Source organism: Symphalangus syndactylus, chromosome 17, assembly GCF_028878055.3.
Source record: "Symphalangus syndactylus isolate Jambi chromosome 17, NHGRI_mSymSyn1-v2.1_pri, whole genome shotgun sequence".
Taxonomy (NCBI): Eukaryota; Metazoa; Chordata; class Mammalia; order Primates; family Hylobatidae; genus Symphalangus; species Symphalangus syndactylus.
The window spans coordinates 96,364,930-96,377,320 of record NC_072439.2 but is presented as its reverse complement, the minus strand read 5'-3'; the positions used below and the strand labels follow the sequence as shown (position 1 = coordinate 96,377,320).

Here is a 12,391-nt window from a genome sequence, read left to right as displayed (position 1 = left end):
CAAAAAATAAAATAAAAATAAAATAAAGAGATAGAAGAAATAACTGGAGTAGAGAGAAATCTAATTTGTCTTTCATAGCGTGGTGCTAGGTGGTGGTTAGGATATCAGATATAAGTAAATATTCTGGATTATCTAGTGTTTTTAATGCTAAACAATATATATTCTACAATGATACCTAATTTTTTAAAAGCTAGGAGTAAGAATGCATAGTTAGTAATAGAAGCTACATCACCTCATTTGTCTTTGTTGTGATATTCTGTCATCTAAGATTTTGCAAAATTCTTTTCTCTTCACAGACATGCGAGGATTCATGACAGCACATGGACAGCCAGACCAGCCTCGATCTGCGCGCTACATCCTGAAGGACTATGTCAGTGTAAGTGAACCCTGCCTCTCATGCTCTCCAATACACAAGTCTTTTCCACATTCTGTGTTCTTAGATAATGGCAACCTGTTCGATTTTAAAGGAAATATTTTTTCATTGAAACTGGAGTTGCGTTCTTGGTGTAGGGTAGTTAACATTATATGGATTATAGAGATTACAAAAGATGGACATCTCTGAACACCTATTATGACTGAAAATCACCAGTATATGCATCTGGTTTTTTTCGTCTCCTGCAGCCCTTTGCTTGTTATGATTGCAACTATTGTCACAGTCTTCTTTGTAGTATAGCTGTTTATATGCCTATCTCTATATTTGTCTAGTAACAATAACAACAGCTAACATTTCTTCAAAGCTAACCCTGCTAGAAATAGTTCGGTTTTACGTGCGTCTTCTCAGTAAAAATATGTAACAAGTCTGTGAGATTACTATTTCTCCTTTTCAAATGAGAACATGCTATTTGGGGGTTTCCCCATAGTAAAATGGAGATGAACAGGGCCTATCTCATGAGGTTATTATGGGAAATAAATGAAAACTCTGTGTGAGTGTGTGAGAGAGAGTGTGTGTGTGTGTGTGTGTGTAGCAGTAAGCTCAATGCCTGGCACATAATGAGCCCCCAGTAATTGTTATCTATTAAGTTTCTTTCCACATATAAGCATTACGGGGCCCTGTTAATAACCAGTTGTGAGGATTTGGCTTTATTTCCTCCTCTTCTCAAGACCATGTCAGTGGAGCTCTTGGAGCTTAGAGGCAACCATGTGGGCTTGCCTTCAGTTCAGGAAGAAAGCAGTTGATACTGTTGGTATGGATAAGTCATGTATTCATTCACCACTTACTGTGGAGGATGTAAAGATGAGGTAAAAATAGTCACAGCCTTCAGATCATTTATGATGGAAAGAGGCAGACTTGCACCCAGTGAGCAACTGCAACCCCACATACAGGCGTCAAGGAACTCTCCTGACTTTAACAGTCTACCCCAGCATTACCGTAACTGTCCAGTTGTGTCTTGAGTTTTGTTTTGGAAAATATTCACCATAAGTTTGATCATGTCCATATACTGAAGAATACTTGAGTGGGAATGCAAACGAGAGAAGAAGAAAGAGATTTCATCCTAGTCTGGGGCGCCATGGGAAGAGCTAGGTCTCTAGAACACTTTGACCATCGATGTATTAGAAAAAGGACTTTTCAGCTGCAGTAGACCAAAACTCAACTCAGCTAACTTAACCAGAAGGCAGAAAGCTGCATCAGAGTGTGACTGGGTGGAGCTGTCTCCTCTGAGGCGACAGGTGGCACTTAGGGTGCACTGTTGTCATTCATGTTGTCTTTGTAGGGTAAGCTGCTGTACTGCCATCCTCCTCCTGGAAGAGATCCTGTAACTTTTCAGCATCAACACCAGCGACTCTTAGAGAACAAAACGAACGGCGATGAAATAAAAATGCAACCAGGCAGAAATAAGAAAGCAAAGCAGATTGAAAATATCGTTGACAAAACTTTTTTCCATCAAGTAAGTTTTAAAACTTTTCTTAAATTTCTGATCCAACACTCTTTTCATAACAGCTTTATTGAGTATCACATGCCATAAACACATTTTAATAACCCCAAAAAGGGTTTAATAACCCCCAAAAGAAACCTTATTTATTAGCAGTTACTGCCTGTCCTCCTTTTCCCCCCAGCCCCTGCCAACCAACAATCAATCTTTATGAACAGATTTGCCTGTTCTGGAGATTCACGTGACTGGAATCATACTATGTGCTCTTCGTGACAGGCTTCTTTCATTTAGCGTGGTATCTTAAACATTCATCCATGTTGTAGCCTGTGTCAATATTTCAGTCCTTTTTATTACCAAATAATGTTTCATTGTATAGATATGCCACATTTTGTTTATCTATTTATCATTTGATGGACGTTTGGGTTGTTTCCACTTTTTGGCTACTGTGAATAATGGTGTAATGAACACTTGTGTACAAGTTTTTGTGGAGACATGGATTTCATCTCTCTTGAGTATATACCTGGGCGTGGGGATGCTGGGTCATATTGTAACTCCATGTTTAACCTTTGAGGTATTGCGAAACTTTCCAAAAGTGGCTGTGCTGTTCTGCATTACTCCCAGTGATGTATGAGGTTTCTAATTTTCTCCTCATCCTTGTCAGCGTTTATTATTTCCCATCTTTTTTTATTTCAGCCATCCTAATACGTGTGAAGTACTGCATTATAGTTTTGATTGGTATTTCCCTATTACGAGTGATGCTAAGCATCATTTTAGGTGCTCATTGGCACATGTATATTTTCTTTAGAGAAATGTCTATTATCAAGTTGTAAGAGTTCTTTATATATTCTGGATACAAATCCCGTATCAGGGCCGGGCGCGGTGGCTCACGCTTGTAATCCCAGCACTTTGGGAGGCCGAGGCGGGCGGATCACAAGGTCAGGAGATTGAGACCACGGTGAAACCCCGTCTCTACTAAAAATACAAAAAATTAGCCGGGCGTGGTGGCGGGCGCCTGTAGTCCCAGCTACTCGGAGAGGCTGAGGCAGGAGAATGGTGTGAACCCGGGAGGCGGAGCTTGCAGTGAGCCGAGATCGCGCCACTGCACTCCAGCCTGGGCGACAGAGCAAGACTCCGTCTCAAAAAAAAAAAAAAAAAAAACAAATCCCGTATCAGATTTATGATTTACAAATATTTGCACCCATTTAGTCAGTTGTCTTTTCTCTGAGCCAACACATTTGGTGATAGAAAGTGCTAAAGAAACAGACTTCACAAATGTCTTCTGCACTTTAAAATACTGATAACTTTAGTTGCTTATATCACAGCTACAATTTGTAGGCAGTATTTTAAAGGTCAAATCTACATGCAAAAGAGCTAAATCACATAGTTGTACCCAGTGTGGTTTAAAAATATTTTTAAGTGACTACTATAGCGAAAATACGACAGGGGTTAGGATGGGGTGATCAGCTGTATCCAGAGAATGTTTTTGTATTTATCCCGCGCTTTATCTGCATGCCTTACACAATGAGCCTGTGAAGCAGGCCAAGCAAATATTATTCCCTGAGGACACTGAGGCTCAAAGAGACTGAGTTACCCAAGGGCACTTGCTTTAAATTGCAAAGCTGGGATAAAACTTAGATGTTTGTAGCTCCTAGTTTGAATTATTTTCAAGTTGGTACGTACCAGTATTTGGAAGACAATTTACCAATATGCAAAAAGATTGCAAGTTTCTTCTTGGGCCTACAGCTGTCATACAGAGCATTTAATTTGAGATTTTAAATGTTTATAGGTTTCTAAAAGCTATGTACAAGAAAGCTGAAAACTTGTCATAATTTTAATATAATTCATATGTCTAAACCATAACCTCTAGAGTAATATTTTACTATTATAAGTAACTTGCAAATCGTAGTGTACTAATTTTTTTTTTTTTACTAAGTAAACTTAAAATTTGTTTAGAGTCCATTTCTAATGTGGTTGAAGCAGGTTAAGTTTTGATATTAAGACAAATTTCCAGAACACAGCTGGTATTAAGTCTAGTTGTAGATGGCATTTGAAAGTATGGGACTAAACAAAGTTGACGAGGGAATGAGGAGGGAGAAGAGATGAACTGAAGACAGAATGCTGGCGGGGAGAAAGAGGACCAGTGAAAGGCAGGGGGCGGAAATTCACCGAGTGACTGACTCCTTTTTATCTTGAAGTGATCCACTAATAGTACTGTGCACATCCCTTAAAGGAAAGCCTGCCGACATCTCAGATAATGCCTTCTCTCATTTCCTAGGAGAATGTGAGGGCTTTGACCAAAGGCGTCCAGGCTGTGATGGGTTACAAGCCCGGGAGTGGTGTAGTGACTGCAGCCACTGTGAGCTCCGAGAATGGGGTGGGGAAGCCCTGGAAAAAACATGGCAACAGAAATAAAAAAGAAAAAAGTCGTAGACTCTACAAGCACCTGGATATGTGAGGTTGGGCTGCAACAGAAATGTCATCTGCATTGTGCAGATGGAAGAGCAGAAGCTGCCTGTTGCCTGTGGAACTGTCCCAAGACACTGGCACTGTAGAACAGGTCCCCCTCTCGCAGAGCACAGCTGCACCCAACAGTCTCCGTGTCAAGACCGAGGGCCTCCTGGAAACACCAACTCTGACGAAAAGGAGTCATCTGGGAGCCCTAGAATCCTACTCCTGGCCCGGCACAGTGGCTCACGTATCAACATGGTGAAACCCCGTCTCTACTAAAAATACAAAAAAATTAGCCAGGCGTGGTGGCGGGCACCTGTAATCCCAGCTACTCGGGAGGCTGAGGCAGGAGAGTCACTTGAACCCAGGAGGTGGAGGTTGCAGTGAGCGGAGATCGCACCACTGCACTCCAGCCTGGGCGACAGAGTGAGACTCCATCACAAAAAAAAATTGCAAGGGATGGTTCATTAGACATATTTGGGACGAAGGTGAAAGAGAAATTCCCCATTCTGAGTGTCCTAGTTGGGTTCCTCCGACTCTAAACAAGGGACTTGGGTTCAGTTAGTGTGCAGTGGGGGCTCACTTCCACTGAGGAACATGTACAATGTACTCATCAGGTGACGGGGAGGCTGCGGTATTTACTACCTAGCCCCCATCTTCACTGGTTATTCCACTTATTTAAAATGTCCAGAATAAGCAAATCTCCATATAGAGGAAGTAGATTAGTGGTTGCTTAGGGATGGGAGGAATGGGAAGATTGAGGCCTTTCTTTTGCAGTGATAAAAATGTCCTAAAAATTGACTGTAGCGATGGTCACACAACTCTGAATATGCTTAAGGCCATTGAATTACACACTTTACATTGGTGAATTGTATGGTATGTAAATTATAGTTCAATAACATAGTTACAAAGATAATCAAAAGCATGAAAGCACTATTGATATGGTTTGGATGTGTGTCCTCACCAAGCCTCATGTTGAAATGTAAGCCCCCTGGTAGGAGGTGGGGCCTGGTGGGAGGTGATTGGATTGTGGGGCAGAGTCCTCACGAATGGTTTAGCACCACCCTCTCAGTGCTGTTCTCGTGATATTGAGTTCTCGTCACATCTGGTTGCTTCAAAGTGTGTGTCATCTCTCCTCTGTCTCCCTCCTGCTCTGGCCATGTAAGATGTGCCTGCTTCTCCTTCGCCTTCTAACATGATTGTAAGTTTCCTGAGGCCTCCCTAGAAGCAAAAGCTGCTGTGCTTCCTGTACAATCTATAGGACCGTGAGCCAATTAAACCTCTTTTCTTTATAAATTACTGTCTCTGGTATTTCTGTTTTTCTTTTTTTGAGATGGAGTCTCACTCTGTCGCCCAGGCTGGAGTGCAGTGGCGTGATCTCAGCTCACTGGAACCTTCCTCTCCCGGATTCAAGCAACGTGCCCTCCCAGAAAGCAAGCTGTTGAGCTGCTGGCCTGTCTCCCCCAGGCGGCTGGGCTTTGTGGCCACCATTGGCTGCCCACTCCCGTAGGGCCGCCCAGGCCGCTGCAGCCCTTCCTTCAGGATGGTGCCTGAGGTCCTGCCACCTCTGCCAACAGGAAATGCCTTTGAGCAGTCACATCACTGCCCACTGTCCAGGAGAACAAGTGCTCCAGTCCTCTTGTTAGTTTTTCTTTTTGGCTAACTCTGAACCATGGCCAAAAACATTATCTTTAGCTCCTGGGCAGCTGCTGGACTTCTGAGGAGCCTGGTTAAGGAACTGATTCATTTCCCGAGGGCCGACCATGTGCAGACCCCTGTGGAAAGTACAGGGAGAACCTGGGCAGGGTTCTAATGACCGGAGGGAGTGAGTTAGAAGATACTGTCCCAAGTGTTCACGGCAGGATGAAGTCCCGACTCCCTCGCTACTGACCGCTGACCGTCTCGCCTCCCCTCCTTGCAGGTGCTGCCCTGCCTCTGCTATTTGCCTTTCTCCCTATACCATCTGTTGCCGCCTCCAAGGGCCTCTGCAGAGCTGCTGCCATGGCCTTCTTGCCAAAAGCAAACGTTCTCCAAGGCCCAGCTCATGCATTATTTCTTGAAAACCTTCCCCCACACACCCCCGCCCCCAATGTGGGGTGTCGTCAGTGTACTTTAAACATGCCCCTGCTGTAGTACGTCATATTTTTGTGGCTTGTTTAAAAATCAGCATATCCGGCCAGGCATGGTGGCTCACGCCTGTAATCCCAGCACTTCGGGAGGCTGAGGCGGGTGGATCACTTGAGGTCAGGAGTTTAAGACCAGCCTGGCCAACATGGTGAAACCCCGTCTCTACTAAAAATACCAAAATTAGCCAGGCTTGGTGTTACGCACCTGTAATCCCAGGAGGCAGAGGTTGCAGTGAGCCAAGATCGCACCCCTGCACTCCAGCCTGGGCAACAGACAGAACAAGACGGTCTCAAAAAAAAAAAATCAGTGCATTCATTCAGCAAATATTTTCCTTACTATGTGCCAGGCACTGAGCTAGAAGCTGAGGATGCAAGTGTAAACGAAACAACCCTGGCTGCAAGAAGCTCACAGCCTGGTAGAAAGACAGCACTGTTCACCCTTTAGAGGTGTCTTAATAGAGTGGCGCAGGCACTGGGGCTTGGGCTCCCCAGGACCAGGACAGCAAGTCAGCTGAAGCAAGGATGATTGTGGTGGAAGAGCTCTGTGAGGGAGAACCAGGAGTTTGGCTTTAGACGTGTGCAATTAGGCATGCAGGGGAGATGTCAAGTATCAAGTAGGCAGTTGCATATGTGAGTCTAAAGTTTGAGAAGGAGGTGACCTAGAGCTACGCATTCAGGAGGTGCACGTACAGGGACAGTAATTAAAGCCAGAGACCCGACGAGATCCCCAAAAGAGGATAGGTAGGGATGAGAACCAAGAACTGAGCCGCATGTCTCCCCCCATTAGCTGACCTTCCTCCTTTTACAGAAAGGAACACACAAGTGCAGAGGGGACCAGTGCTTTGCCCCAAGTCACAGCACAGCTGCTGCTGCAATGCGGAGGGAAAATTCCAGTGTAAGATCAGCAGGCTCGAGAGCCCACAGTCTTCCCATTGCTTCTATTTTTTTTGTTTGTTTGCTTGTTTGTTTGTTCTTTGAGACAGAGTCCTGCTTTGTCGCCCAAGCTGGAGTGCAGTGGCACCATCTCTGCTCACTGTAACCTCCGCCTCCCGGGCTCAAGTGATCTCCTGCCTCAGCCTCCCAAGTAGCTGGGATTACAGGCACCCACCACCATGCCTGGCTATTTTTTTGTATTTTTAGTAGAGACGGGTTTTCACCATGTTGGCCAGGCTGGTCTCGAACTCCTGATCTCAAATGATCCACCTGCCTCGGCCTCCCAAAATGCTGGGATTACAGGTATGAGCCATCGCACCCAGCCTCCCATTGATTCTTTCTGTGAGCCAGCTTGTCCAGTGACTGAGAGCAGCTCCCCGAGGGAGGGCCATCTCCAAAACTCATAGTTTCTTGTAAGACTTGTTGTGAAGCTTGTGGAAATGCAGTGTAGGAGACTGAATAATGGTTCCTGAATATATCAGGCCCTAATCCCTGGAACCTGCAAATGTTACCTTATATGGAAAAAGGGTCTTTGTGGTTGTGATTAATTTTTTTTTTTTTTTTTTTTGGTCTTGAGATGGAGTCTCACGCTGTCACCAGGCTGGAGTGCAGTGGCATGAGCTTGGCTCACTGCAACCTCTGCATCCCAGGTTCAAGCAATTCTCCTGCCTCAGTAGCTGTAATCCCTCCCGAGTAGCTGGGATTACAGGCACGCACCAGCACGCCCAGCTAATTTTTGTATTTTTAGTAGAGACGGGGTTTCACCTTGTTGGCCAGGATGGTCTCCATCTCTTGACCTTGTGATCCACCCACCCCGGCCTCCCAAAGTGCTGGGATTACAGGGGTGAGCCACTGCGCCCGGCCAGTTGTGATTAAATTAAGGATGGGGAGATAATCCCAGATTATCTGAATAGACCATGAATGTAATCACAAGTGTCTAAGAGAGGCAGAGGGAGACATGACACATGGCAGAAGGAGACACATGACACATGGCAGAGGGAGACATGGAGGAAAAGGCATGTGATCACGAAAGGCAGAGATGGATTGACCTGGGTGACGCCATTAAGGGAAGGAATGCTGGCAGCCACCAGAAGCTGGAAGAGGCAAGGTAATGAATAGATTCTCCCCCTATAGCCCCCAGAATGGGTACAGCCCTGCTGACACCCTGGCTTTGGCCTAGTGAAACTGATTTATAACTTCTGGCCTCCAGAACTGTGAGGGAATCCACTGAAGTTGTGCTGATTTGTTACAGCGGCCACCAGAAACGAATCCATGCCAAGTCCAAGGACACGTGCCCAGGGAGCTGGATTTAGTATGTCTGTGTTCTTGATAGGCAGAGTGGCTGTGATACCAGCGATCTATAGACCACACTGCCCCAACTGCTCAGGCAGGGGACTTGAAGCAAAGGACTCAAACCCTTGAACTGGGGGTTTTTGGTCTGGGCTGCATGGAATCCATAGTTGAATTTCAGTGGGTGGGGGCTGGTTCATACTTTTTTTTAATTGTATGAGAAACTATGTGTGGTGTGCACATATATTCATATTTTTCAAGGATGAAGTGTTTTTGTTTTAGTTTTTTCAGATTCTCAAAGGGGTCACAAAAAAAAGGTTAAGAACTAACCACTAACCATTAACCACTAATCTAAGAACAAACTGCTGAGGTGCGTAAACCCGGCCCAGAGTAGATGGGGAGGAATGAAACACCTTTTAAATCAGGCCCAGCTCTGAGGGTTCATGCTGAGCCATTATCTCCAAATCTACAAAACTCACAGCACAGGGAGCTCTGCCCCCAGGGCCTGGTGAGAGGGTGACACAAGATGGGTGGGGCACTTCCCTACTTCAGCAGGATAGTGAGCAGCAGGTGGACAATGTCCCCAGAAGAGCTAGGATCCAGGCAATCACAGGTTAGTATCTGAGGGAGATAAAGGCAGAGATGACCACTGATGAGCACACAGGACACACCAGAAGTTCCACGAACAGACGGCAGGAATTTCAGACGGGGCGTCCTTCAACAGTGTGGGCAGTGGCTCAGCTAGAAAGACCCTGTGGGTACTTAGTATTTATAGACTATAAGAAACTTGGTTATGTATTTTTTTTCTTTTAACACTTGACTCATTCCTCCATTCATTTTATAACACTTCATCTTAATTGTTTTATTATTTTAATTTTGGCCCTTTTTGGTAAAAAAAAAACATTTTAATTTTATCTTTTTGTTCAGTTGCTTGCTTAATATTTTTTTTTTTTTTTGAGACACGGTCTTGCTCTGTTGCCCAGGCTGGAGTGCAGTGGTGCAGTCTCAACTCACTGCAACCTCCGCCTCCAGGGCTCAAGTGATCCTCCCATCTCAGCCTCCCAAGTAGCTGGGACTACAGATGCATGCAACCACGCCAGGCTAATTTTTTGTAGTTTTTGTAGACTTGGGGTTTCGCCATGTTACTTAGGCTGACCTCGAATTCCAGAGCTCAAGTGATCCACTCGCCTCAGCCCCTGAATTGCTGGGATTGCAGGCATGAGCTACAGTGCCCCGCCAGTTGCTTGCTTAATTTCTGTCTCTCCTATTGGACTGTAAGCTCCATGGAAGTAGGACCCATGTCTGTTTTACTCAATAGTGTGTTCCCAGCTCCTAACACAATGCCTGTCTTAGTCTATTTGAGCTACTATAACAAAATACTTTGGACTGAGTGGCATGTAAATAACACAGATTTGTTTTTCACAGTTGTGGGAGCTGGGAAGTCCGAGGTCAAGGTGCAGATTTAGTTGAAGGGCCTGCTTTCTGGTTCCTAAAGGCTCCACCTAATATAGTTGGGTGCAAAAGTAATTGCGGTTTTGACCATTAAATGCAAGCCACTTTTAATGGCCAAAAAAAGTAGCTTACTTTTAATGGCCAAAAGCGCAATTACTTTTGCACCAAAGCTTACTTTTAATGGCCAAAACTGCAATTACTTTTGTACCAAAGTACTTTTATCTGTTGCTTTTTTTTTTTTTTTTTTTTTTTTGAGACAGAGCCGTCCTCTGTTGCCAAGGCTGGAGTGCAGTGGTGTGATCTCAGCTCACTGCAACCTCTGCCTCCCAGGTTCAAGAAATTCTCCTGCCTCCGCCTCCCGAGTAGCTGGGATTACAGGTGACTGCCACCACACCCGGCTAATTTTTGTATTTTTAGTAGAGACAGGGTTTCACCATGTTGGCCAGGCTGGTCCGGAACTCCTGACCTCAAGTGATCCACCCGCCTCAGCCTCCCAAAGTGCTGTGATTACAGGTGTGAGCTACCACTTCCGGCCTGCACCAAGGTACTTTTATAGCCAAAACCACAATTACTTTTGCACCAATGTAATACCATCAAATTAGTGATTAGATTTCATTTCTCCTGAGAGGTTATAACTTTGTTTTGTTTTGAGAGACTGGGGTCTCCCTATGTTGTCTAGGCTGGTCTCCAACTCCTGGGCTCCATTGATCCTCCCACCTTGGCCTCCCAGAGTGCTGGGATTACAGGCATGAGCCACCTTAGCAAGCCAAATCATAACTTTGAAAACACAGTGAACCACTAAAATAGTGCAGCCACTTTGGAAAATAGTCTGGCAACTCCTCAAAACATTAAACACAGTTACCATAGACCCCAGCAAGGACACTGCTGGGTATATACCCAAGAGAACATGAGACCTGTGTCCACACAAAATCTTGTGCACGAATGTTCAGAGCAGCATTATTCATAATAGCCCAAAGGTGAAAGCAATCCAAACATCCCACTAATGAGTGGATAAACGAAATGTGGTATAAAAATATCCATACAATGTATTATGATGAGCCATAAACAGGAATGAAGTACTGATGCCTGCAGCAACATGAATGAACCTTGAAAACATGCTAAGTGAAAGTCACAGAAAGGTCACATAGCGGATGATTCCATTGATGTGGAATGTCCGAAATGGGCAAATCCGTAGAGACAGAAGGTAGGTTTGTGATTCCTGGGCTGGGAGTGTTGAGGGGAGTGGAGAATAACTGCCAGTGGGCCAGGTTCTTTTCAGCTGGGGGTGATGAGAATGTTCTAAAAGCAGACAATGATGTTGCTTGCACAACGCTATGCATACACTAAAAACTGCTGAATTGTACATTTTATTTTTTGTTTTGAGATGGAGTCTTGCTCTGTCAACCAGGCTGGAGTGCAGTGGCACCATCTCAGCTCACAGCAATCTCCGCCTCCCAGGTTCAAGCGATTCTCCTGCCTCAGTCTCCCAAGTAGCTGGGATTACAGGCACCCGCCACCATGCCCGGCTAATTTTTGTATTTTTAGTAGAAATGGGGTTTCACCATGTTAGCCAGGCTGGTCTCAAACTCCTGACCTCAAGTGATCCACCCGCCTTGGCCTCCCAAAGTGCTGGGATTACAGGCGCACACCACCATGCCCAGCTAATTTTTGTATTTTTAGTACAGACGGTGTTTCACCATGTTGACCAGGCTGGTCTTGAACTCCTGAACTCAAGTGATCTGCCTGCCTCAGCCTCCCAAAGTGCAGGGACTACAGGCATGAGCCACCGTGCCTGGCCAGAATTGTACATTTTAAAAGTACTACGTAGGCTGGATGTGTTGGCTCACGCCTGTAATCCCAGCACTTTAAGAGGCTGAGGCGGGCAGATCACGAGGTCAGGAGTTCAAGGCCAGCCTGGCCAACATGGTGAAACACCGTCTCCGCTAAAAATACAAAAATTAGTCGGGTGTGTTGGCACGCACCTGTAGTCCCAGCTACTTGGGAGGCTGAGGCAGGAGAATTGCTTGAACCTGGGAGGTGGAGGTTGCAGTGAGCCAAGACGGCGTCATTGCACTCCAGCCTGGGCAACAGAGTGAGACTCTGTCTCAAAAAAAAAAAAAAATATTATGTTTATGGCATATAAATAACATCTAAATAAAGCTGTAGTTTTTGAAAATTAAAAAAAGAAATGATTTTTTTCTCTTTTTCAATCCTGCTCCTTCTGTAGAAATTTTTTTCAAGTCATGTCTTGCTTTAAACAAAGTTACTAAA

General features: G+C 45.0%; 1 protein-coding gene across 2 annotated transcripts in view; it reads left to right on the top strand.

Annotated features, from left to right (window-relative positions):
* Positions 1–12,391, top strand: part of LSG1 (large 60S subunit nuclear export GTPase 1) — a 37,052-nt gene that overhangs the window by 24,043 nt on the left and 618 nt on the right. Inside the window, exons 12-14 of one of the 2 annotated variants that reach the window (XM_063622002.1) lie at positions 297–376; positions 1,713–1,886; positions 4,147–5,615. In XM_063622002.1, the coding sequence (XP_063478072.1) occupies positions 297–376; positions 1,713–1,886; positions 4,147–4,326 (434 nt within the window). In that variant the 3' untranslated portion in view covers positions 4,327–5,615. Of the gene's footprint in view, positions 1–296; positions 377–1,712; positions 1,887–4,146; positions 5,616–12,391 lie in introns of those variants that run through there. The other variant, XM_063622001.1, reaches the window with a different exon arrangement.